The sequence below is a fragment of the Rhinolophus ferrumequinum genome, chromosome 17 (genome assembly GCF_004115265.2).
Source record: "Rhinolophus ferrumequinum isolate MPI-CBG mRhiFer1 chromosome 17, mRhiFer1_v1.p, whole genome shotgun sequence".
NCBI lineage: Eukaryota > Metazoa > Chordata > Mammalia > Chiroptera > Rhinolophidae > Rhinolophus > Rhinolophus ferrumequinum.
The window spans coordinates 20,311,455-20,338,011 of record NC_046300.1 but is presented as its reverse complement, the minus strand read 5'-3'; the positions used below and the strand labels follow the sequence as shown (position 1 = coordinate 20,338,011).

Below are 26,557 nucleotides of genomic sequence, written 5' to 3'. Positions count from 1 at the left end.
AAAGTTAGTGTTAAACTAGTTCTAAAATCTCAGATAGCTTTCAGTTTGTTAGTACAGGAGGCTCTGACCCCCCTGCTTCTGTTTTCAGGTGAGAGAAAACATTTAGTTTTTAATATTATTAATTTTTAAATTGCTACAACATTTAAAATAGACTATTCCATTTAAAAAAACAACTGTTCATTTGTCTCCCATTGATTTTCTTTTCTCCAGGTGAAATACAATAAATAGCAATATTTTATAGGCAATCTTGAGTTGGTGTAGTGTAGTAGAAAGAATACTAGAGCAAGGGTCCAAAAAATATCACTTATGATGTCATTTATTTACTTATTAGCCATGTGACATTAGTAACCCTCTTAAGATAGCAGAACCAGCTTTCTCATTTGTAGAACAGAAATAATAACTCTTGCCCTGTCTACCTCATAGGGTTATTATACAGGACCACATGAAATAAAATAACCCTGAAACACATTGAATACTATAAAACTCTATATAAGATAATATTGTTATCTTCAGTCTATATAAACATCCCTTTCGATGTATTTTTAAGTATTATACCCTCATGTTTGTATTAGAGTTGCTTCAAACTTCCTCAGGATATTTTCTGGATGTTTGGTCACTACTAATCAGGATAATTCATCTTGAAATGGCTTTGTCCACCTAGTAGTCCATAAATGACTATAAATTGATTACACACAATTTTGTGATTAAAAAAGGACTTGATAGTACATAAATAAGCAAAAAACTAATAACATAATAACACCCATAGAGTATTATATTATGATAGAAAAAAGTAGTAATATAGGACCTTAAAACAGTGTTAAAGTTTGATTCATCAAATAGTACCTGTTCATAATAAAATAGCACAGAAATTGAGAGTAAGCATTTAAAACTCTTTATAACAATATCACATTAATATAACATTTAATCCAAATGTAATTTTGGTCTGTTGAATGTAATAATAATAAAATTACAACTAGCATATTTTAATTATATTTTATTTTCTATTAACTTATTTTTATTGTAATTTACAAATATTGGTCCATGACAGGTTGGAAATAAAAATGGCTGCAGACCTAAGTAGCTTGAGAAAAGTTGCTCTAAAATATCTAATGCTAACAACTACTCCCTGAATATTTAAATATAGTTTTTCCAAGAATGAGAGTTATGAGATTAAGTTTTGAAATATTGTTCTACTATCTTTTTCAGAAACATTTATATACAAATGGTGCCAAAAAACTGTATACACATTTTAAGAAAGGAAAACTGTATTAAAATTGTAATACTGAATATATATCAATAGCAAAAGATGAATACATTTCACTTCTGCAATTACAATAGGTGCTCAAAGTGGTTACCATCAGTGTCCAAACACTTCTGATTACAGCAAACACTGCTTGAGCAACGTTGACCAAAGTGTCCACTTGTATGCATTTTTTTGGCACCTCCCTGGTATAATAGCCATAACCCATATCCAAAAACAGCCCCAGACATAACCTTTGATCTAGATATGAGCAACACTTTTTTTATTTTTAATTTGCTTAGCTACCTTGAAATGTTCTGAAGTTGTTTTAAACTGTTACAAAGCAATTGAGTGCCAATAAATCTTATTGGAAAGTTTACATATGCAAAAAACAAACAAGCAAACAAAACAAAACAAAAAAAGAAAACCCACCACGAAGAAAAAGTGAAATCATTTCAGGAAAAAGAAATTTATGAAATAAATTGATGTATTCTTGAGTGAAATGACTTGTCTCTGTTCCCGTAACAATGGAGAGGGTACTTTTCTAACATTTTCACCATTTTTTGACAAAATTAAGTAAAAAATCAAGAAATCCCAGTGCAGATGAAAACATGTAGAAACAAACCAAAATGGGGGAGTTACTTTTGTTATTAATTAAGTGCAATCGATGTATGAATTGTAGTCATACACTTTTATAAACTGGTATGCACTGCAGAGTATTCATTCAGTTACTATGTGTAAAATGCTAGTTAATGTGAGGAACTCTTTTTTTCTTTCTTTCTTTTTTTCTTTCCATAGCCTGAACTCTGTTGCCAAAGCTAATTAATGAACAAGCAAATGTGAATAAAACAATGAGTTTGGACATATTCATTTATGTCTGTACTAATATTCCTTTGGACCATAAACTGCTGCCTACTATTCATTGGATTTTAAAAGAAAAGGCAGTGTCATGAAGTTGTAAGAACATTGGACCAGGTATAAAAGGACATGGGTTCTATTTCTACATGTTACTAATTATCTTAGCAACTTTGACCAAGTCCTACCCATTCCTTTAGCTTCTGCTTTTTTTCCATCTGTTAAATGATCAGATTGGATAAGATACCCCCTTAGGTTCGTTCTAAAACTAAATGATCATGAAAAATTTAAGTTAAAGAAAAGATTTTTAAAAGTTCTCTAAGATCACAATGATCACAGGAGAATTTGTTTCCGAAAAGTTAAGAGGAAAGTGCTCTTTGGTTCATAATGCCAAATAATCTCTTGAAAGTCACCATCTATTTACATAAACCTGATACGTAAATAGAATTGGAAGTGAAAATATGAATCTATGTATTATTTTAAAATTCATTCTATGCAGAAATTAAAATCTATTGTCAAGTCAACAAATATATTCAGGACTAACACTGCATTTCAAAGGACAGAATTACTTAATAAATAACTGCCCTACGCTACATTCTTTCTGTGAATACAAATTAAGAAATGACACTGTCCAATGCTTTGTTGTCCCTGTGAATACAAATTAAGAAGTTGTCCTTACTGTTTGAATTTGGATTCAGAAAATAGCTTACTGGGCAATCCCTATGTACTAAGCTCTATGTGTTTACTCCACACCATTTCGAGAAGCTGCAATGCATTCTACAATTGGGGAATTTGGAAGTGGATTTTCATCAGGACAAACTGGTGCACTGCTGCCTAGAGAAAATGTAAAGACCTGTACAGTACCCTGGGAAAGGGTGGTTGTTTGCTTATACTTATGTAGCCTGATCAAGGATAAAGGAGTGCAAAATGTTGGGCAAATTCCAATCCATTCAGAGGACCACCATGTGCCGCAGCCCATCCTCTTAGAAGCTGTGGTTAACACAGGAATTCCCAAGTTATGCGACATGGACCTATCTCTCCTGGAACTTGAATTGATGTACGTGTATAGGATGTGGAAATCAAACATAAGAAAATTGTTCTTTTCTTAATTCTTTCTCAATTCCAATTCTTCCCAGGAAAAAGACCCTGTCTGGTGGTAGTGTGCGTCTCACACCTATTTTAATTACGAATCTCGTTTGTAACTGAGAGTCAACCACGAGGGTCAAAGACATCTGCAAACAATGAGTATCTACTATAATTTAATAACATTGATCTGTTTCTTATTTTTGCAGTAATTTGTTTATGCCAAGTGATACCGGCGTTTTAGTTATGGTAGCAACATAGTTAACTTTTGAAATTAATTTACTTAAGCCCAAAGGTATGTTGATTTAAAAGAAACTTTTATGTTTTTATATTTTACTATAAGACCCTGTCTTATAATACAATACAATATAATATAATATAATATAATGTAATATAATATAACATAAGGTTGGGTCTCATATTAATTTTTGCTCCAAAAGTCGCATTAGAGCTGATTGTCTGGCTAGGTCTTATTTTCAGGGAAACAGGGTAAACAGCTGGCAAAATTTTCTAAAATGATATGCAAATGATTGAAGCTTGGGAAACATGAGGCTAGTGGAAAGTAAACTGAGTGGAAGATAGGAAACTTAGTCCCTACATATAATTCTAACCTTGTCCCTGATTATGGAATCCCTGGACAAGATGATGAAACTTCCATGCTTCCATTTCCTCATTAGCAGATAAGTATCATGATATCTGCCCAGTTACATTTGGAGTAACAATGTGAAGATTGAAATTAAATGATGAGTAGCGAATCCTATAAATTTGAAAGTTGTATGTGCATAAGGTTTGTTATTCTGTTTCTGAAACGCCACTTTTTCTTTTCTTTTCTTTTCTTTTCTTTTCTTTTCTTTTCTTTTCTTTTCTTTTCTTTTTTTTTTTTTTTTACCACCCCAGGAAAAGAATCAATAGACATGTTCATGACCACTTAGGATACGATAATATAATATTTTCTGTGTTTCCTCTCTAGGATCATACCATTTATTAGTGGGGTGTGTGTGTGTGTGTGTGTGTGTGTGTGTGTGCGCGCATATGTAGAGGGAGAGAAAGAGAAAGATACTGACGACAGTTGTACATTTTCTACATTTATGCTATTCCCAAATACTAACGTTGTGTTGTCTTTTCTGATTTATTATGTTTACCTTTACTATTTTCTGTGGTGACAAAAATGTTTGAAAACTAAACTATGCTTAAAAAACAAACCTAGGGGTGGCTGGTTATCTCAGTTGGGTAGAGCGTGGTGCTGGTAGCACCAAATTTCTGGTTCAATTCCCGCATGGGCCACTATGAGTTGCGCTCTCCTTAAAAAAGAAAAATAATAAATAAATAAATAAATAAATAAATAAATAAATAAATAAATAAAAATTTAAAAAATGAAAAACAAAATGAACCTAATAATAGATTTTATTCATCTAAAGCTTAGTAAAAATATTAGAGCTGTTAAAAATAATGGAGTTTTAGTTTTTTACAAAAATTGTTTCTTGACCTAAAGTAATATTTTTAATCTTGTTTATTATATTTTTTCGTTATGCTTAAAACATCAAATTTTCTACAAACTATGTCATTTCTTCATAAAAGTTATTTTACTATATTACATAATGTCATTTACTATAGTCTTCAGAATTGCTTTTTTCCAATTTAGGTCACTTATCTTTCATGTTAAGGTTGTTATTTTTGGTTAAAATATAATGGTTCAGTGAAATATGTAATATGTTTTGATAGTATTAATTAATTATGTCAGGTCGATGGCTATGTTTTATTTTTGAGACATACCGGAAACTAAGTTCCAGTTTACTAATTCATTGCGTGAAACAGAGAGCATTCACACACATAGAAGTAAGGCTAGCAATTGTTTGTTTCCCCATTCTATTAAGCAAAGCTTATTTAAGCACTATAGCTGCTGGATTAGAAAATGATAAACTTCATAATCTCATTTGCATACAAATATCCATGTATGCTTCAGGACAGCACCGCCTGGAGGGCTTTTCAAAACACAGATTGCTTATCCCAACCTCAAGTTTCTGATTCAGTAGTTCTGGGTGGGGCCTGGGGATTTGCATTTCTGGCAAGATCCCTGGTGATGCTGAGGCTGCTGAGGCTGTTCTGGGACCATACTTTCCGTTCCCATTGGTCTAGTGGAAGACAGGGTAGCAGGTAGTGAAGCCCATGAACTTGGGTAACAAGCCCAGATGGCAGCCCTGGCTTTGACACTTACCAGGTGTAACTTGTACAAGTTAGGGGTCAATTTTGTCATCCGTAAAATAATAACAATTAAATGTATTGGGGCTTTTGAGTGAGATAATGCATATTAGGTATTTGAAACACTGCCTAGTGTATTTTGAGCTATAATGTTGCATTAAATTCAACATTATAACTAGTGGTGATGGTAGGTAGAGTGGTAATAGAAGTAGTAGTGAATAGTGATAGAAAAGAATATACCTATTTACCTTAGTTTAATTGCAATAAAAGTTTATTAGTCTCTTCTAAGGAAGGCTGGCAGAAAGATTGATTTTCATTGATGATACTGTTTCTATGAGAAGCATTCTGTCAAGAAAGGATGTCAGTTAAAAAAAATAAAAAGAAAACAAGAAAAGTTGTGCCCTTAGTGAAAGAATTCTCAAGACCGTGTTGGCACTTTGAGTCTAGAAGGCAGTTTAATGAAAAGTTTATCCATTTGTTCAATAAGTTTCTCAATATTTAGAACTTACTGCATTTGTTTCTTTCGTTTCCTCAGCAACAAGAGCAAGACCCAACAAACCTATACATCTCAAATCTTCCCATTTCGATGGATGAGCAGGAACTTGAGAATATGCTGAAACCCTTTGGACATGTCATTTCCACAAGAATACTAAGAGATGCTAATGGAGTCAGCAGAGGGGTCGGCTTTGCCAGGTAAAACTCTTGCTCTGTATATCACTTTTTTCCTTATTGTTTCCTTTTAATTACATTCCTTTCTAGCTCTAGGGCCCAAAGCAATAGAATTTTTTTTTTTAAAGTAGTTTATCAAACTGATTTTCTGTATCTTTGCTTCAAATCAAAGAATTCCAATGTAATTATAAATATGTTGTGCTTGCTAAAATATGTACATGGAATGTTGATCTGTATCTGGCATCATAATGATAAGGCCTACTGAGTGCCCAGTCTTCTCTATGCCTATCGATCAACAATCTCAGATGCTGCCAATGTCTGCTAGGGATAAAAAATGTCCAGTACTGCAAAGCTAAAGAGCCATGTGGTGAACAAAGTGTCCAAATGGTTTTGCATTGATTTCCAAAGAACGAGATGATAGAATTTCTCTGTCAGCAGAAAAGAGAAAAGAAAAGACACAGAGAAACAGAAGTTGTTTGGAAGTCCCAAGGAACCCAGAAATATAAGGGGAAGTCAAGGAGGCATTTGCATGCAAGAGGCCCTGGCTGTGTGTTTTTGATATTTTATGCAACAGAAGAAAAGCACATTGCACTTTTTCATTGTCGGAAAAGGAACAATAGTTTTCACTTTAACTTTAAGGGAGTGTTTACAAAGGGGATCTCAGCCAGGAATGGAGTTAAAATGGTTGTACCTGCTGTGCTTTCATGAGAAACAAAGCTAAAGAAACCACAGAGAAAAAGAAACTGCTCAATGACAAACAAGAAGAGTAAAAGCTGTGTGTCCCCATGGCTTGGTGTGTATGTCTCCAGCTGACTTAACAGGGGTGAATGGATGGATGTTAGTGTCCTCTGGATGTCAGGCCATGCAGACAGGTGTGTCCACCTGTGAAGAACCCTGCCATCACTTGGAAAACCATTCCAAACCAATGCCTGTTTACCCACTTTGAAAGATAACAAATTGTCATGTCAGTGTTAACTGATTTCTAACTTGACTTCCTAGACGTCATGGGCCACCCCTTAAAATTCTTTTTATCCCCTGAAGACACTCTATACATAGTAGACCAGTAGACATATGCAAGATACATGTTTGATAATTTTGAACAGAAATAGGCAAGAGGAAGAAAATCTCCCTGACTTGAATGTGGGCATGTGGTATTTTCGTTTTCAGAACATCGTTAACGGTTGATTTTCGTGGTGAAGGCAGAGCTAATCACACCACCTGGGTCTCTGAAATTTGCCAATGTAGTCATTCTTGGACGGTGTACAGCCTTCACTTGGAAGTCTAACCAATGTGGGAGTTCCCTGTAATGACTGTGAGGTTTCACTTCACACATCACACACATTCCTTTGGTTCTTCCCCCATCTCTCACCCCTTTCCCCCCTGCCAAATCTTACAAATTATTTTCTCTTTCATTTGTACTTCTGCTGAGAAATGAACATATTTCAAATCAAGAGAGCACATGTTCTAAGAAAATCGATGGTGATTTTTTTTTTTTAAACATAGAATTTTGGATATCAAGTATATTTGTTTGTTAGGACTGTCATAACAGAAGAAAACAGAGCGGGTGGCTTAAGCAACAGAAATGTATTTTGTCACAATTTTAGAAGCTAGAAGTGCAAGTAGTGAAGTCAGTAGCTCTTAGACTGATCTCCTTGTTTTGTAGACGGCTCTCTTCTCTCTGTGTCTTCATTTGATCTTTCCTTGGGTTTGAGTCCTAATCTCCTCTTCTTTAAAAGAGATTGGCAATGACCTTTAAAAGAGATATGACCTCATGTTAATTTAATTACTCCATAAAAGGCCCTATCTCCAAACACAGTCACATTCCAAGGTACTGGGTGTTAGGACTTCATCATGTGAATCTGAGGAGGAGAACACAATTTAGCTCCTAACATAGAGATTGAGCGATTCATTTCTCTCATCTGTATCTTCTCTGTACATTTTGTGTTTGCTCAAAATGAAAAATATTTTTCTTATGTGCAGAACCAAGTAATGCTCATTGTAAGGGGCAAAACTATAATAATAGTATGTGGTGTCATGAAAGAGCAAAACCCATGAAGTTTTTCTTGTTTTTCTGTTTTTCGTTTTCCTTTAGGAACTGAATGAGGATGGGAATTTTAAATTGTTATTTTATGTCTGCTCTGAATGCAGCCTGTCACTCCTTCAGTGCATTTTGCATATAGAAGCCACGAGTGATTCTTTAAAAATGCAAATCTGATTATGTCAGGGGCCTGCTGACTTCCCTTCCATATGGCCTGAGTAACTGGATTTACAGACCCCCCCAGACATTATCTCTAGTATCATTCATCTTCCTGGCCTTCTGTCTTTCTGCCTCATGTCCTAGACATAAGCTGCCCTGCTTGACTAGTATACGTGACTCTTTCCCTGGTTTCTGTCTTTTCCTCCCTGTCCCTCAGATAGCCCTTTAAGTGTCTTTTCTTCAAAGAAGTCTTCACTGACCTCAAACTCCAGCTTTTAGACAAAGTTAGGTCCTCTGGCTCTAGCCCCTGTCAAAGTTGTGGGTTTTTTTAAATATAGTCTATCACAATCTTAATGAATTCACTATTTAATTTCTGCCTTCATGCACTGAGTTGCATATTTACTTAAGTCAGATGTTCTTTTTTATTGTTGGTTGGTTGGATGGATGGATGGATGGATGGATTGATGGATGAATGGATGGGTGGTTGATTTCGTAATTACCTTGCTATGAAGTTCCTGGATAACTAAACTCCAAGCAATGGCTTTTTACAACTTTGAGCTTTGGCTATGAATTACCAGTCGCATTCCAATACTCAAACTCCGTTCTCTGAACTCTAAATCACACATTTTCCAGTTTTAAAAAAATGGCGTGTGGATTGAAAAGGAAAACGTAGGTTCAAGTCAAGCCAATGATTTCTTATGCCTAAGAAATCAAAAGAAAATATGAATCTGCCTCTCCTGTAAGAAGCCAGGAAACTGACGCAGAATAAATATTTCATTCTCCATCTATATTACTCCTGAAATTCTAAGAAGCAGGATCCCACATGATTTAGCAATTTAATAGAGAAAGAAAATAATTTTGGCTATTCCATATATAAATAGATCTGCCCAAATTTCTGCTTCCTCCCACTTGAATGTTTGCTCTACATTTTCTCAAACTATTGTGGCCATTGGGCTTTAACTAACCTGTTTGTTTACAAAATAACTCTTGCACAAGTTTCCTCCTTTTAAAAAATAATCATCTTTTTCCCACTCAGCCTTTCTCATCAGGAGCTCCCGCTTTGAACCACAAAACAGAGATGCTTGCAGTCATAGTTTTCTTGATTCTTCCAAGGATATTTACATAGCTAGTGAAAGAAGTTAATGGATTACATGCAATGGATGCCTTGGGACGGAGTGTCTCAACATATAATTTCCAGGATAGCAGCCTCAGCATTGCCTAGGAAATTGTACAAATGCACATTTTTGAGCCCTAACTCAGTTCTGAATCAGCAAGCGTGCGGGATAGGTAGGGTGCAGCCACCTGTATTTTAAGAAGTACTTTTGGCGTCTCTAATGCTGTCACAAATTTGAGAAACATCGCCTTTAGATGTTAGGACTGGTTTTCAGAATAATGTGGAGGGCCTGTAAAAATTCAGATTGCCGGGCCTCTTTCTCACAGATATTTTCCAAATGAAGGTGATTACTATTGATGGCCACTATCTCACTGCACCGCTCTTTTAAACTGTGTTGATCATGACACTCTATTTCCTCAGAGGTAGGAAGTATGCCTTATTCTTCTTCATATCTGTCCAGGCCCCTAGAATCGTGTCCGACATAAAATCGATCCCCTCTAAATTTTTGATAATGAGTAAATGAAATCTCTTTCAGTTTTTGTTTGTGTATTTTGGACTATAGCAACAGACAGGGCAATAGCATTTGACAATGAGCCAAGTTTAAGATGGGTGTCCTGGAAGAGTAGAGGAAACTACAGGAAGCATGAGCCCAACTGTTATTGGTTCACACATTGTTTCTTCCTCCAAAAGTCCACAGTGCCACAGGCGTTATTGAAAGAATATACCTATTCAATTGGGAGAACAGCCGGCCGATAATTGTGTCTGGTAAATTGTACATGTCTCTTGAATTTATGACTACCTCGATTTACGAAACCTGAATAATTTTTTCATCAGGCTTCATTTGAAGTATCCTTCCATTTAAGTATGGTTCCTTCCAACCACCAGATGTGGTCTTTGATTCATGTGTAAGAGATCCCAAAATTGTTTTGACTAGAAAGACACCCCCACCTCCGAAGCTATACATTAATCTTCTTTCATAACCTTCTCTTCAAAGTAAAGGTAGTATCTTCATTTTATATTCAAAACACTGGACTTCAAAGCATTGATTTGAATGCCAGTAGGGTGCGCAGACAGCACAATTACAGGCTTTTTAAAGTTCCAGAAGCACCAGATAGTGTCTGAAATTACAGACGTATGATTTTATTTTTTTGTGTTTTTTTTTTAACTCTCTTGAAACTTAAACCAATTTTGTAAGATCCAGCCTCCCCCCCCCACCCCACCTCCAGGCAGCATTTTATAGCCAAGTCATAAACCTCTAAAAACAGAAGTTTATGGTGGGAATGCTGACAGTCAGACCCACGACTGCAGAGCTAGCGGGTGCCAACAGGCTACCTAGCCTTGGAGGGTGAGGATCGGAGCATAAATCAGCCTGAGTCTGGAGGGACATGACTGTGTGTTCACGTTAGCCATTTCCCAGTCCCAGAAACATGAGACCGTTTGTCTAACAAAAATCACATTGAAAGAGTGTTATGAGAGGCTGGTAAAGAATGACCCAAAGTGGAGAAGAGATGGGGGAAAGTAGTCACAATTAATCCAGCTTCCACATCTGGGACCCTAGGCCCTCCTTAAGAATGCATTTACTGTCCCCTGGTGAGCTAAAGAGCGTGAGAGACCGCTAAGCACAGAGACCTTTGTATTTTTTAGTATTTTCCGCCCCTCTTCAGTCCTTTTAATTTGATTCTCATGGAGTTTTGTTTGAATGACTTTTCAGACACAGGAAGCTCTGTGTCCTATTTCTCATTACCAAATGAACAAAGTTTTCCAAATAATTTCAGTTTTTCTTTCTTTTCATAAAGTAAAAAAAATAACCATGGTTAAAGGCAGACAAACATCAGCCTGATTATTAAAAATCAATATAAGTAGCAGATTCAAAAAGATTCTTTACGTATTTTTTTTTTAGTAACTTTGAATATCATTAATATTTTATTGACTTACTTTTTACTCCCTGAACCTTCTTGCTTCCTATCTTCCTATCTATATCTCACCTGGTGAAATATAATGAGAACTCTGATTCAGAATAAACATAATGAAAATACAGGAATTTAAAAAAATTATAAAGCAACAAATGCCCAAACAGGAAGTCTGGGCAAATGAATGTTCCCTTAAAATGACTAGCTAGCCTATCAAATTGTGTGGGTTTTTTTTGTTTGTTTCGTTTGAAATGTTTTGATCATATCTATGTCGAGTTCATACTTGTGTTAACTATTCCTCCCTTGCCGTTTTGGCAATTCTTTTGCCATTGCTATCTCAAACACGTGGAATGAGGAAATCAAGTGTGAGCAAAGAAAATCTCTAAAATGTAAACTTAGTGATTAGTAATATGCAACTACAGCTGTGTTTGCACAGAAACAGGTTACAATTGTGTTTGCTGTGATTGGAGAGAATAGGGCTGTTATTCCTTTCGGTGATTTTAAGTCCTCTCCCAATTGCCAGCAGATGTGATCTACTGGAGAGTAAAGTCCTGGCATACCCTCCAGCTTCTTCAGTTTTGTTTTATGTGTCACTTTGTTTACCTTCATCTGTTTCTTCTCATGGCCTCTTTGTATTTCATCTACCATCAGAAAGTCATGATCATAGCTACAGAAAGCAGAACATTATGCTTTCTTTTCCATATATTTGGCGCGCTGGGTTTCAAAACCCAAACCAACCAACCAAACAAACGAATGAATTAATGTGCATCAAATAATCTGTTATTCTGAAATCTTCTGGACTCAGTTCTTCCTCTATACATGCCTTTATAAACATTTAGAGAAGGAGGAAAAACATACTCCTTATTGCTCCATTATTATAAAATTGAAATGGTTGGCGTCCAAAGACTGCCCTCAATGGAATGGGAGGAGAGTTCTGAATATGATTTACCCATGTGAGATTGAAGTGGGAGAACTGTGTCACCACAAGGTTGGAAACGGTGTCCATTCAGTGGCTTTACAGTGCTCAAGGCCTGTAAGATCTCTTTGCTCTGTACCTGCTCTAAGTACAAGCCATGACAAAGACTCTTGGGCCATCCAAGGCTGTGTGCATTTGAGGCAGATTGTCCACTCCCAGCCAATAAAGAGGAACGACTTGCAAATATCATTTGGACTACAGGTGTGAGTCTCTTTTATTAGTATTCCTCCATTCTCAGTTTTCTGTGAGTTGGACCAACCCATCTATTCTCTATATCCATGTGGTTATAAACATGGCTTTATGGGCCAGAAGTAACTTAGCTTGCATCTTAGTTCTGCACCTCCCATCTGTGTTCTTGGACTAGTTACTAAAAGTCTCTGAGCCTCCTTTCCTGAAATATAAAGTACATTCATTCATTCATTTAGTTCATCTAATAAGCATGTCTTGGGCACTACTAATATGCCAGTAATTATTCTAGATACAGTTACTCAGAGGTGTACACAAAGAAAAATACCTGCTTTCATAGACTGGCATTCTACTGAATGGAGGAGAGAAAAAGCATGTGATCAAACGAACAATAAAATACCAAGTAATATCAAATAACTAACGTATCATAAAAAAATCAAAACATAAAGATGCAGTAGAGACTATGGCAGAACGAGAGGCTGGAGGTCAGGGAAAGGAAAGACCTCTGAGGAGGGAGCATTTAAATGGAGATGCAGATGGTAAGAAGGAAGCAGCCAGGAGAGTCTCTTGGTGGGGTTAAGGAGGGAAGAGAGCAGTGCTGGCAAAGGAAAAAGGTAGTATAAGATCTCTGGAGGGGCCAAATTTGACATATTTGGGAAACAGAAAAAATGCAAAGTCATTATACCATAGAAGAAAGAAAAGAGGTATAGTAGATAATAGTATTTAGGAATGAAATATGGCCGCCACTCAAAGAGATTGGTTAAAATTGATAATGTATTCTACTGGCATTTAATGGAAGCATTTTTCTAGACCTGAGCATATTATAATTGTTGAGTCCTCCTTTATCTCAGTTTTCTTTCTTTCCCCTAGCCATTCGTGTCTGTACCAAAATGCCTTTTGAAAATATGAATCTACTATGGTTAAAAGATCAATCTAGTTTATGATGTATTTTGACAAGGATGTCAGTCGGGGTTGTTGTCTATCTACATGAAAGAAGCAGTTCCCAGATTGAGTGTAAGAAAACTTTTTTTATTTTCTTACATTTTTCTTGAAATACACAGCCTTCCAGATAATGTTTTTCCTTGATTATTGATAGTTTTAAGGTATAGACGTCAGAGTACTGGCTGGAAACAGAATTTCACTCCAAATGATTCAACTGAAGAGACTGGATTAAAGGAGACTGGATAAAGGAGAAGTGTGGGCAAGCTCAGGGAACTAACAAAGGGATGTTATGATACCCAGAGCAGAAGGCAAGGAGAGGAGTGTTCTTAGAGACCAGTGAGACCCAGAACTGTCAAGGAGGGTCTGTCTGGAGGAGCTGTAGACAGAGAGGGATACAATCCCTACCAGAGAGACAAGTGCCAAAGCAGAGAGAGAATGAGGAAGAAATGGTCATACTTCTCTCTACTCCCACTAGTTTCCCAATGGCTGAACACAGTGAAATGCCATCAGATAAAGGAGCCAAGATGATGCGGTCCATAGAAGGGTCACTTCTTTGGGACACAGAACTCAGCAGAGAAAACAGATAAGGGAGGGATAAACAGAAAACACCAGTACACATGGATAAATTGACTACTTTTCTTTCCTCTTGACCGTACCACGGGAAAAAAAAAACAAAAAAACAAAAAACAAGAAAACAGTGCAAGGTCAGCAGTAGCTAGCTTCTGCCTCTTTGCCTTAGGATTGGCAATCGATACAAACTGGTAGGAACGATGGCATACTGTCTCTGTTTAAAGAAAGCAACTGCTCAACTCCAGGCCATGATTGCTGTGATGTCTTTTCTCCGACACCAAATATGTGTTGTTTTTCTACACCAATTCTCCCATTCTCTGATGCTAACTGGGTGTCCAACAATTCAATTCAAAGCTGAGACTAAGCACCCAGAGTGATCATCATATGCCACAGGTTTAAGGGCTCAGTCCCACAAGACTGTCCCCAGGCTCCTCACACTTCTAATGGGCCAACCACAAATTCAGGAATTCCTGTGATTACCCTCAGGTTTGATAATTCACTAGAGTTACCCACAGAATTCACAAAAAGGATTTTATTTATATATACCTGTATATTATAAAGGATACAATTCAGGAAGAGCCAAAAGAGATGCATAGGGCAAGGTATGTGGTTGACTCAGAACTTCCCTGCCCTCTCTGGGTACACACCTGCCCAGAATATCAATGTGTTCGCCAACCCAGAAGCTCCTGAAACATGCCATCCAGTGTTTTTCTATGGAGGCTTAATTATACAGGCATGATGGATTAAATTATTGGCCATTGGTGATTGAGCTCAATCTCTAGCCCCTGTTCAGTCCTTCCAGTTTGGAGGGTGGGACTGAAAGCTCCAACCCTCAGATCACCTGGTCATTTTAGTGACTAGCCTCATCCTGAAGCTATCTATGGATCCTACCTAGAGTCATCTCATTAATATAAACTCAGATATGGTGAAAGGGGCTCAGTATGAATAACAAAAGACATTCCTATCGCTCAGGAAACCCCAAAGGATTTAGGAGTTCTGTGCCAAGAACCAAGGACAAAGACCAAATTGATTTTTATTATACCATAGTTACCATACGGAAAACATAGACAGATCATCTCATCTTTAAAAGGAATCAGAAATTCAAATTTTCATGTGAAGTCTCCCAACTTTAAATTTTGACAATCATTTAAAATTCTCCAAAAACGTTTTTGCAGTCCAAACAAAACATCAGTGAAGGCTGAATTTGGCCCATGGTTTCCACTTTGGGACACCTGACACAGAACTCTGGTGGTTTTCAACCCTGGCTACACACTGGAATCACCTGGGTAGCTTTGAAAAATATGTGCCTGGACTTCATGCCAGAACAATTAAGTCATAATCTCCTGGGCTGGGGCCCAGACACTGGTATTTTTAAAAATAGTTTCCTGATAATTTTAATGTACAGTCTTTATTTTAAATAAACTTTTTATTTTTGAATAAGTTTAGTTTTATAGAAAAGTTTCAAAGATGATACAGAGTTCCCATATGCCCACACTCAGTTTCACGTGTTGTTAACACTTTATCCTGTCATGGCATATTTATCAAAATTAAGAAACTGACATTTTTAATTAAACTCCAGACTTTATTTGGATTTCACCCTTTTTTTTTTTTTTCATTGATACCCTCTTTCCGTTCCAGAATCCAATCCAGGGTACCATTTTACATTTAGTTGTCATGTCTCATCAGTTGGCCTTGGTTAGTGATACTTTCTTAGACTTTCCTTGTTTTTCCTAAATATTGCTGGCCAGGTATCCTGGGGAATGACTCCAAATTAACATTTGTCTGATGTTTTTCTCATGATAAGATTCATATTATGTATAGGTTTTTGGAAAGAATACCATCCAGGTAAAGTGCCCTTCTGGTAATATCATAGCAGAGTATATCTCATTTTTTTAGAACAACCGCTCTAGTTAGTAGTGGGTGTTGGAATGGAGCTAGCAGGATCCATCCAGCTTCCTAACAGATCAGTATAGGAAATCAGGAGGGATCACATGAGGCCAGCAATGAGCTCCATCTCTTCCAAATAAACCATCTGAACTGAAAGTCAAGAGACAAGAATTCTATGCCAGGCTCATCCACTAACTAGCATTTAGGGAAGCCAAACAAAGTCTTCTCTAGTGGTAATTTCTTCATCTGTACAATGTAGAAGTTATTTCTAGTCCTGAAATTATGTTATTCCAGAACTCTGGAGTGGATTTTCATTGGTGAAATATTGTCCACAGTTCTATTCCCTAAGAGGAATGTGTTGTAATGCTGAGCAAGACACTGGGTTTCTGAAGAGGGCGATGGCAGGGAGGCCACTCTGCTTCATCATTTGGCACTTAGGACACTTGTATCTTAAGAATGTCAAGGACCTGGCAGGAAAAAAAAAAATTTCAAAAACTAAGAAGAAAATTCAACTCATTCACTCATCTTTGTTCCTGGGACTCGTTGTTATCCCTTTAGTTACAGTGGATTAAAAAGTAGATGACATAATTTGTTTTTGAAATGTCAGCAGTACACATTTTAGTACTTAAAAAGAAATCTTTTAATGTTGACCCTTTGTGTAAATCTTAACGGAAATGAGGGATGACTGGCTTGCAGTGTTGGATGTTCGAAGTTGCCAATAATTTGTACAGAGCCTGTGATTGCAAAACCACAAAAATTTCACAATAGTGGAAACCTCTAATTAACCATAATAAACAACAGGGTGGATTTGTCTTAACTACATGGTTAATAATGCTTATGACTTTAAGGTCATAAACGGAGAGAATCTCCATTGGGGTGAGATAGGTAGGCTGCAAAGGTTTTGCAAAATACTTTTTCACCTCTGCATGGAAAGTCAGACCCAGAACGTTCTACTAATATTGGATCAGGCTCTCATCTGATGTAATTTGCCTGGGGGAATTGTATTGGCTGTAAAACTAGCTCCTCTTAGTAGCTGTTGAAAAAAAGTTTAAAAAAAAAAAATCACAATTCTGTGGTGCGTTTTGAATGACGGAAGCCAGGTTCCTAGACACTGAGACAAGAAAGAATGTCACATGGGACCTTTAATGTGTACTTATATTTAAACATCAGACCTAACAGAAAATCCTTACGCTTTATACAATGATTAGAGCCTTGTAAGAACCTAATTAATGTATCGTCAGGCGAATGGTTGGCCTGGCCCACGAGCTGTTCTGAGGGACACACGAGGGTTCAGGTACCGCCTAGGAAGAATAGATGCACTTGTCGTGATTCAGTGGCCCATCTGAAAGGGACATGTAAAGGCAGCTTTGTCTGGCATGCCGCCTTTGCAGACACACTTGATAATGCTAGTGTCAATTTCAACTGAAGCGTGTGCCAGATTGCAGATAGCTTGAGCTGGCATTTCAAAGCAGTTAATTGTGAAACTTGAGAAGAAAATGGGCACATTCTTCAGCGGTAGCTATTCAAACACAGTCTCTTTCCCCACCCCCACCCCCACCCCCAAAGCTCCGTGTGTCTCACTTTTGTTCTGCTCCCTCAGAAAATGCATGAGGAACACTGAGCCTTTCCCTGTGGCAGTTCCTATATCGCTGTATTCCCTGGGACTGTTTTGCCTTGTTAAAATGTGCCCCGTGTATTAAAATGAAATTGTCACTGCTGGGCAGTACAACATAACACGGTTTGACACTAAACGCCGGCAGCTACAGAAAACAGACTTTTATTGCATTTATTCTTTCAGAGATGAGAGTCTCTAAAGACTCACTGTAGACATTCACTTAGTTAAATCTGAATGAAGCGAAAATGAACAATCTATGCCACTGTCTTTGTGTGTGTAAAAACAGCCCCCATCCAGCTTGATATGGCTGTAAAACAGTCATAAGAAAAGATGATCATACTTAGAATCCAAAAGGGGAGACTTGAGGCTTCTAAACCAGAACAAAAATATTTTAGGTGGGTCAAGTGGGTTAGCCTCTTGATTTTCTTCTTTAGCTTCCTCTGAATTCCCTAAAACACATTATGGAGAATCAACAAGCGCGCACGCTTGCACACACACACACACGTGTACACACACACACACACACACACACCCATCTAGTTTTAGTCTTCATTTAGAATCCCATGTCATTTTAAGAAAAAGAGAAAGGATTTGATTTGTAGGACTCCTTGCGAGCAAGCTTTAGATTCTTAACTGCCTTTTATCTAGATGAGTACCCAGAGAGAGCTTGAACAGGGAGGGGCCTCTGGGGCATAAGCTTTTCATTCTGTAGCTTTCCTGGAATAAAAATTCCATAAAGTAACATCTGTAGTAATTAAGGGCTTACATTTCTTCTCCCATTCATGTCTCTGCTAGGAGGGAAGGTTATTTTCCCCAAGAGACAATAGATAGTAGATCCTGTGGGAAGAGAGAAAGAACAGAATTAGAATTCTTTTGTTCCTAGAAAAAAAAAGTTGGAAGACTTACTGTAAAAGATTCCACCAGAAAGAAAACTTGGAGGAATTAGGAAAATTGTACTTTGATGCTGCTAAATACCTGGAATGGGAAAAGATTCATCTTGCCTGTCCAAACCAAATATCTTCTGATTTGGGGGAACTTGTGACTAAGCGGTAAACAAAATGCTATCTTTGTTATTTATATGTTTGTTCTTTTAAGTTGCATGTTATTAAGCTTAAAGTTCCTGAACCCTGTTGGACAGAAAATTGATTTATTATCCCAATCTTCCTCAAAATAACACTTATGTGGATTCATTGGGCCATCCGATGAATGAATACTGGCCTATTAATGTCCAATTCGTTTCCTGCACTTTCTTGTCATGGCAGGGCCAGTTGTACAATTTGTGGGACCAAGTGAAATGGAAAATGCAGAACTCCTTATTAGAAAATTACTAAGAACTTCAAGATGGTGACAGCAGAGTTTTCAACCAAGTGCAGGGTTGTTCTAAGAGTGTGGTTCTGTGGTTCTGCACAGGCCTCAGACCCGTGAAGTCAGTCGTGCTTGGTAGTTAGAGATTTATCATGTGTATCAGTACAGAAAAATGTTCATCCATCCCATGCCTCATAGGAATGTAGAGTAGAAAAGAAATTTTTAAAAGTTTGAGTCAGAATTTCATCTCCCCAAATAGAATGTGCTCTGGAATACCATCGTCAAATTCCTGAACCCGGTAACTCAAATGCCCTTGTCTGCATTTCTCAGCTTTTCTCCACGACTTTCCGTCCAGCCATAGTGGTCTTCTCTTTCTACCCCATGTAAAAGGACACACAGCCTCTCTCACCCTCCCAGCTCAGTCACCTGCCCTAATTACTTGTCCAAGGGCCCTCTTCGCCTTCTATGCTGACTTCTCACTTTTTTCCTAGCTTCTGGAATTCCTCTCACATTTCAGTCCCTACAGATGTAATGAATGTATTAATATTTGGCATTTGTTTACATATTTTTTCTTATCTTGTATGCACTACATATAATATGGTCATATAATACCATCCTGAAAACACACATGAGATTCAGATATAGGAAATTTTCACAACTTGTGTCAAAGGGCTCCATTCCAAGCTCATGTTAAAAGCTCATATGAACGACACAGCAGAAAACCCAAAATTATATTTTGCGTTTTAGACGAATTTCATACACATTCTTACATATGTTTGTGTTCTGTCTCTTAAATTTATTTTTGTCTCTAATGTGCTGTTTGCGGGACTTAATTTCCTTTTACTGGCATCAACCCTTTAATTTCTATCTTTCTCATCCAATTTTATAGAACAATAAAGCCCAAGTATAGTTAATTATTTAGAAAACGTTGCTAATACTAGTCTATTTAGGATATGGCAACACTGCCAATATTGACATTATGATGGAATGGCTCAAAAGGTTCGTTCATTAGCTTCTATGTGAGATGACAAAATTTGGCACAAGAAACCCAGTTTAGGGACATTGATATCTAGTATAGATACATAGAGGATTGTTCAAAATTCAAAATTAAGAAAGTTCAGGACCTCAGGTTTGTGTGTTTATGTTCTCATCTCACATTTGGGCCACCAAGTAATTCTCTGTTGTATCTTTCATCCAGTGGGCTTTCGATAAAAGTGTCATGATGCCAATGACAACACTATCAATCATTGCTTTAGGCTGCAGGTAGTTGAAATAAAGCATGTCTCCTCAGCAGTGTAGCTTAGCAGTTACAGGAGAGCTTTGGTGTCAGGCAGCCCTCAGTTGAAATCCAGACTCTGCCACTTATTAGCAAGCGAGTTCATCTCTCCACACCTCAGCACTCTCATTGATAGGAAGAGCAATCACAAAATATAGTCAGTAATGTTGTAATAGCTATGGGTAGTACCAGGTAAGTACTGGACTTGTCCGGTAGATCACTTCACAGATTGTGTAAATGTCTGGCCACTATGCTGCACTTCTGACACTGATATAAAAAAAGTATTGAGTGTCAACTACAATGAAAAACAAAAATTAACAAAAGAAAGTCAGTAAAACAAACAAACAAACAAACAAAAAACCAAACAAGACCTACCTTCCAAATTTGCTAATTTGTATATTCAGCGGGTATTTATCGAGTACTTTCAGTTGCCAAACATGGTTGTGTGATTTAAATAAACTAATACCTCAGTATTCCTTCTGGGTGAAGACTCAGCACAATGCCAGCCCTATAGGCAACTTTCAATATAGTAAATAATACTCATGGCAATGAGTTTTTGATGTCCTATTGGCCTGGTCATGGTGGTCATGCCAACAGTTGACGATTCTGGTGAAGTTCTCAAATCAAGCTTTTCTATGGCTTTCCTGTTTTCCCTGTTGTGTTTCTTTTTCCTGAATGTGCACAACTTTATGCAACATATATGACCCCCTGTTTACTTATTTTTCCAGAATGGAGTCTACTGAAAAATGTGAAGTGGTAATTCAACATTTTAATGGGAAATATCTGAAAACACCACCAGGCATCCCAGGTAAGAAACACCATTAAGTAGTCTGTCAGTAGTATCTAGGCTTATTGCTACTATTAGAATGAGTACATGGTAAGGCTCTTCGTGGGTTACTGGGAGGGAAAAGTTTGTTTTTATAAATGTGTAATTTTTTAATATTATGTAGCAACTCATCTTTCTCAAAAGTACCTAAACCTTCTTGGTGATTCTTCTTTGGCCTTTCTTTTGAATCTCTGCTAATATCCTAAAGTGAATTAGAAGAAAAACATAGCCAAGAATAGTTAAAAATGCACTTGAAGTGAAGGAAGTTTATGACTCTTTTCATTAATATTGGTATCTTGATTTATAATTTATAAAATATCTGAACAGTGATATTCACAGTAGAGTCCACAGACTGATGCTCGTTTCCAAACATATCTTACCAGCCCATGACAAGAAGAGGAGAGAAAGTGAGAGTAAGCATTTAGAAACTTTTATGGCAATTTGACATTGCCATAAAATCTGAGTGCATAATTTCTTATTTTACAAAATTATCAGTTACTGACATATTGAAAAAAATTATTAAAGGTGTCCATTCATCAGAGACAGTTTGAGAAACACCAATCTAGACTGTTCCAGGGCATTTTACATTTCCCAAGGCATAATTCTTAAGAACACACATCGTAAAATGACATAACTTTAGGCTGCTAAAAACTACTTCCAACTTACAAGAATTGAATACTTGTATATCACGTGTTAGGACTTAAGGTAGAAATGCCTGCTTAGTGTGATATTAATCTGGGAGCAGTATATATGGGACATATTTAATAGTAGGTAAGTAAATTTAAAAATATATTTTATGCATAAAAACATTAAAGATTGTAATGAGGTGTTAAAAAAAAGAATTACGAGTCGATAAAATAAATATCTGACTAATGTATGATGGCTTATTGTTGCTCTTCTGTTTTTGGTGATTCTCAAGGGGGGAATGTGACTTCTTCAGCCTTCTAATATTTTCCCTTTGATCTTTTTAAGATGGATTTCTAGGGTGTTTGCTATGTAAAATGCGCGGCTGGAGAGTTCAGGGACGGAGCATTTCAATTCCTTAAAATATATTGAAGTCATGAGGAAGTCTGAGCAAAAACAGAAATATTTTGTGGAGAGGTCAGAGTGCTTTTATGAGTTGGTTGATTTGAGGAGGATGTCAGGAAAGGAGAAAGACCTTTCAGACTGACACACTTGGATGATCTGGGAAATCCTAAGTTGCTTCTCTTGTTTAATCAGAGAGTCAACACACAGTGAAGCCTGTACTTCCATTTGGCTAGCTTTCATGCATAGCATTGCCGTGAGGACCGACTGCATTATAATCCTGTTGGAGACATATGGTGTTAAGAAAAGAGTTAGCAGTTTACATCTCAGCATGTAAGCTGCCCTTGCATTTTAGGAGACTATTTATTTATTTATTTATTTATTTTAGCATAAAAAGCAATTTAAGATGCTCTGCTCAGACCCATCCCTGAATAAAAGAGTTAAATTGTTGCAGGATTTCCCCCTTATTTATCTCATTTTGTCCAACAGATGCCTACCTATGTAGAAAGCATTCAAACTACGCGTGGACTATATGGTTATATAAACATTTTAAGAACGAGCAAATTATATAGAAATTGTCGATTTAAGTTCTAATACAGGTCTCCCTGTTTTAGGTGAATTCTTCCTTTTCAGAAAAAAGAGACTGAAATCCCTCTTGACTCGACGGATTTGAAACTGTTGTATTTGGTTTCCCCATCACACATACAGCTGATTAAGACAATTTAATACTAAAGACAAAGAGAGTCACTAAAAAATCCCCAAATGTCTGGACATCCTTCCTGAATATGCAGACTGTGACATCAGCCTATCTAATATCATAGCTACACCCAATGGATACATTGTGAATAGCAAGAACTTAGTTATGAGTCCCTCACTCACTTTTCTCTCAGGGAACCATGAGAGGCAACGTAATTATGTTCAGTTAGAAAACTCTTAAGAGATATAACTTTATGCTTCTTAGATTTGCACTCAACATCATAAAATTACATATAAAATATTAATCATCATTAGTATTTGAATATATGCGTTGGAAGTCAAACAGAATTTAATAAAGGCTTCAAATGTTAACAGAACTTTTAATCTTTGATATTTAAATTGTATATGGAATAAAAGAGGACATAATGCAAGATGTGGGTATTTTGGAAGATACAATAGTAAAATACACTCATTGGGTACATTTACTAAGTCAAGACAGGTATAATAAAATTTGGGTGTGTGCTGTTTGCCTTCCGTGATCCCCATTGCTTATTTGTTGTAGGTGGTTGAAATCTTATTTTCAGAAACTCATATCGTAATCCAGTTATCTATTCCATCTTGAAGACTGTGAGTGGGATGTCACCCTGAGCTCTGATATCAGATTGGAATCCATTCCTTGGGTATTTTCAAAAGACGTGACCAATTTCCTAACTCTTTCATTACTAGCATAGCTTTAGACAGACTGTCTTTGCTTGTGGGTGCACTAATTAAAACCAACTATTATATAATTGATCTAGCCCTACCGGCAACTAAAATAGAATTTTAAAAATATATTAAAAAAAAAATCTCAGTGTTGCACATTATCAAGATTTGGCACCTTTGAATTCAGAAGTTTGCAGTTTTGTAGAACTCACATTGATTGTTCCAATATAATGCTTTAAGGTTGTTTGATTGACAGACCCACCATAACGCAATAATGATCTGAGATTCTCAGGCATAAGTGAGCTGCTGAAAACATTGCATATTAAGTCAATTATCTTTTTCTCTTACTAGAATTCTGTTTTAATCTTACTCTAGGCAAGTAGAGAACAATTGGTATGACATTTACATTCTTTACTTCTCCGCTTAGGAACAACTTGCGGAACTATGCACATGTCATTGAGCAAACATAGTGAGTGCCCTTTTGGCTTCTGTCACTCTTGGCAATGATTCCTTTTAAAGGAGATGCAAAGTTATTATTATTATTTCTTTTCTGAGATGGCCATCTAGTTTCTCAGTTCTGTATTGTGTTATTTCCATAAAAGAACAAGAAAAATGTCCACTTTAACCCAAAATCTTGACATCGCTCTGGATTTCAAATTCTAAAAACATTACAGTTAAGAATATTTGCAAGGGTATATACATTGACCACATTTATGTTGCTGTCAACATTTTGATTTGCATTATTCTAGGGAAAATGTACTCATTAACTATATTTCATGATGGTATTTAGTTTTGATCCCTGACAGATTGTGTGAGCTATTTGTGTAGATACTTCTTTTGACTTAGGCTTTTTTCCTCTGGGCTCTTTTTTCAGTTCATAAACGATCTAATTTTAATGAATACATCATGGATTGTTAATGCCTATTAGAGCCTCCCAGAACTAGCTCTGTTCATTTTGAATTATAATTTTATTCCCAGATTTTGGTGACCTGGATCAATGGCACTAAAGATACCTGCCAAAAATCAAATTATTTGAATTGTGGTGTATATGGTACAGTAAATTAAATATCAGACGTCTGTGTTGCTATAAGCAGGTGGGCAGGAGAGGCCAAAGATGTGTATTAAACACTGTCAATCATTGTAGCCATCCTCAGAAAGAGATCATCCAGCATTTTCTTCCTTCCCTAGAGGGAAACAAAAACACAGTGTTCCATAAATGTTGCATGTCCTACGTATCGATCTTAATGGTTTCTGGACAAAATGAAGGATCATTAGTTGCTTGCCTGCCTAACCCCAGACATTTCTTTGTCCCGTAATGAATTGCACAGCAACGGTATGCAGCGCCAGAGCGTTCCCTTTTCAAACCTCTGGCAAAAGCAAAGAGTAAGTTCCCAGACACTTCAGGGATCCGTAGGGCATGAACTTGAAAGGCTCACTTTCAAAGAGCCCCCAGAGCAGAGTGGTGCACCATGCGGAAAAGGCTTCCACATGTAAGGACGTGTATTGATGAACAGGACGTGCAGGCTAGTTTGTAGAAAAATAAATCATGTTTTGCTCTTGAACTAGACTTTTGCCTGTAAGCACATGTTCTTATTAGTGGAGCAGTCTTTCAGAAGAAAATGAAGTAATTATCTTTTAGTATGATGTCCTTACTCTTTAGATAATTATTTCTAATCCCAAATGAACTCCAAGAAGTAGGGAAGGGTTGAGAGATCCCCATATGTGGGGATCTTTTATTTTTTAACAAATCTTGTGATTTGTTACAGAAATTTGAACAATTCAATGACAGAGGAATCATTTTTTTCTAAGAAAATAAAACTGTGCCTTCTTGATGTTTTGACATAATTTTACTATTGCATGTTTATGTGAATAAAAAAATGTGCATGATACTGGATATGTTTGGATACTTCCTGGGGGCATGCAAGAAAAATATTTAAAATCTGATAATCTTTAAAGAAAATGAAGAAAGAAAATGTTGTTTGATAAATGTAAACTTCCCCCAGAGTAAAAAAATATCAACAATGTGCTTAAATGAAACATATTAAAAGACATGTTTTGAAATTCTGAATATTTGAGCAATTTTTTATTAATGAAATATGTTGGAGACCCTCCCATTCAGAGTTTCCCCACTGGTACCAGTCTATTAACTCCACAAATGCAACTATAGTTGAGTAAGAGTAAGCAAATATTATGATGTAGAGAAAAATATTGTGGTGTACAGTTTGGCAAAAATATACTTTTATGATTCTCCTGAGGGAAAAGCATTGCCTAATACTGAGTTTTCCATCTTTGTGAAGCTAAGGCATCATTTACATAATAAACTGCAAAAACTACAGCCCCTAACTGGGTATCAGTTTAGATTTCTTATTAAGAGGAATTTTGCAATAGTGAGGAGCTAATTTCTATGAAGCCTCTCATCTTAAATGTTAGTGATGCATTATTTCTATGCAGCAAATACAGAGTTGCTCCATGATGAAGCCCTGTTGGACTGTTAGTGAACTTTACAGATCAGCCTGACTACTGCATGGTCAAAAGAGTCTTAGAGTCTGTATGAATTCTATGGACGTGGACTTGGTCAGTCATTTTTCAACCTTCCTACAGCGCCACACACGCCTGATACTGTGCAAGTAAACGCATTATGACATGGTAACTGATTAGGTAGGGGGGAAAGAGAGACAGACGATTTCATTTCTAAATCTGGATAAAGAAACTGTACAGGGGGTCATCCTCAGTTTAGAAATTAATGGAATGGGTTTTGTGCCCAGTGCTACATCCCTTTCTCTTCCCGCGGTTGCAGCTACAGATGAGATGGACAGTCTCCATACACCCTGGAAGGATGCCATCTCAAGCATCCACAGAAGCACTCCACTTTTCTGCCTCAGGGCAAAATCTATAAAAGCTCACTCAACCTGACATAGGTTTTCTGCAAACTTTGGTAGAGTTATCACTCCCCAAGACAACCCTCAATCAATGGGACATGAGGGTTGGTGACTAAGATAGGGCTTCTTGTCCTGCGGAAGGGCAATTCTGAGTGACATTCCACAGGGTTTCTTAGGGTATTGCCCATGGAAGTAACAAGCTCAGTGAGGCACCTTTTATTGATTTGCCTTCTTCCCACCTTCCTTTTCCTTTTCTATCATATCTGCTTCTGCACATCAGCTCCCAATTAAACTACCTTGTCCCAAGCTCTGATTTGAGGGAACGCAAATTAAGGCAGGTCTTCTAGGAATTGTGGAGGACTACATTTTGATTTAATACTTATGGTGATAGAGGAAGATAGACT

At 36.9% G+C, this 26,557-nt stretch overlaps 1 protein-coding gene across 11 annotated transcripts in view; it reads left to right on the top strand.

Moving 5' to 3' along the window:
- Positions 1-26,557, top strand: part of RBMS3 (RNA binding motif single stranded interacting protein 3) — a 648,742-nt gene that overhangs the window by 404,315 nt on the left and 217,870 nt on the right. For all 11 annotated transcript variants that reach the window (XM_033132638.1, XM_033132634.1, XM_033132632.1 and 8 more), the window contains exons 5-6: positions 5,913-6,070; positions 20,753-20,832. In XM_033132638.1, coding sequence (XP_032988529.1) covers positions 5,913-6,070; positions 20,753-20,832 — 238 coding nt within the window. The remainder of the gene's footprint in view (positions 1-5,912; positions 6,071-20,752; positions 20,833-26,557) is intronic.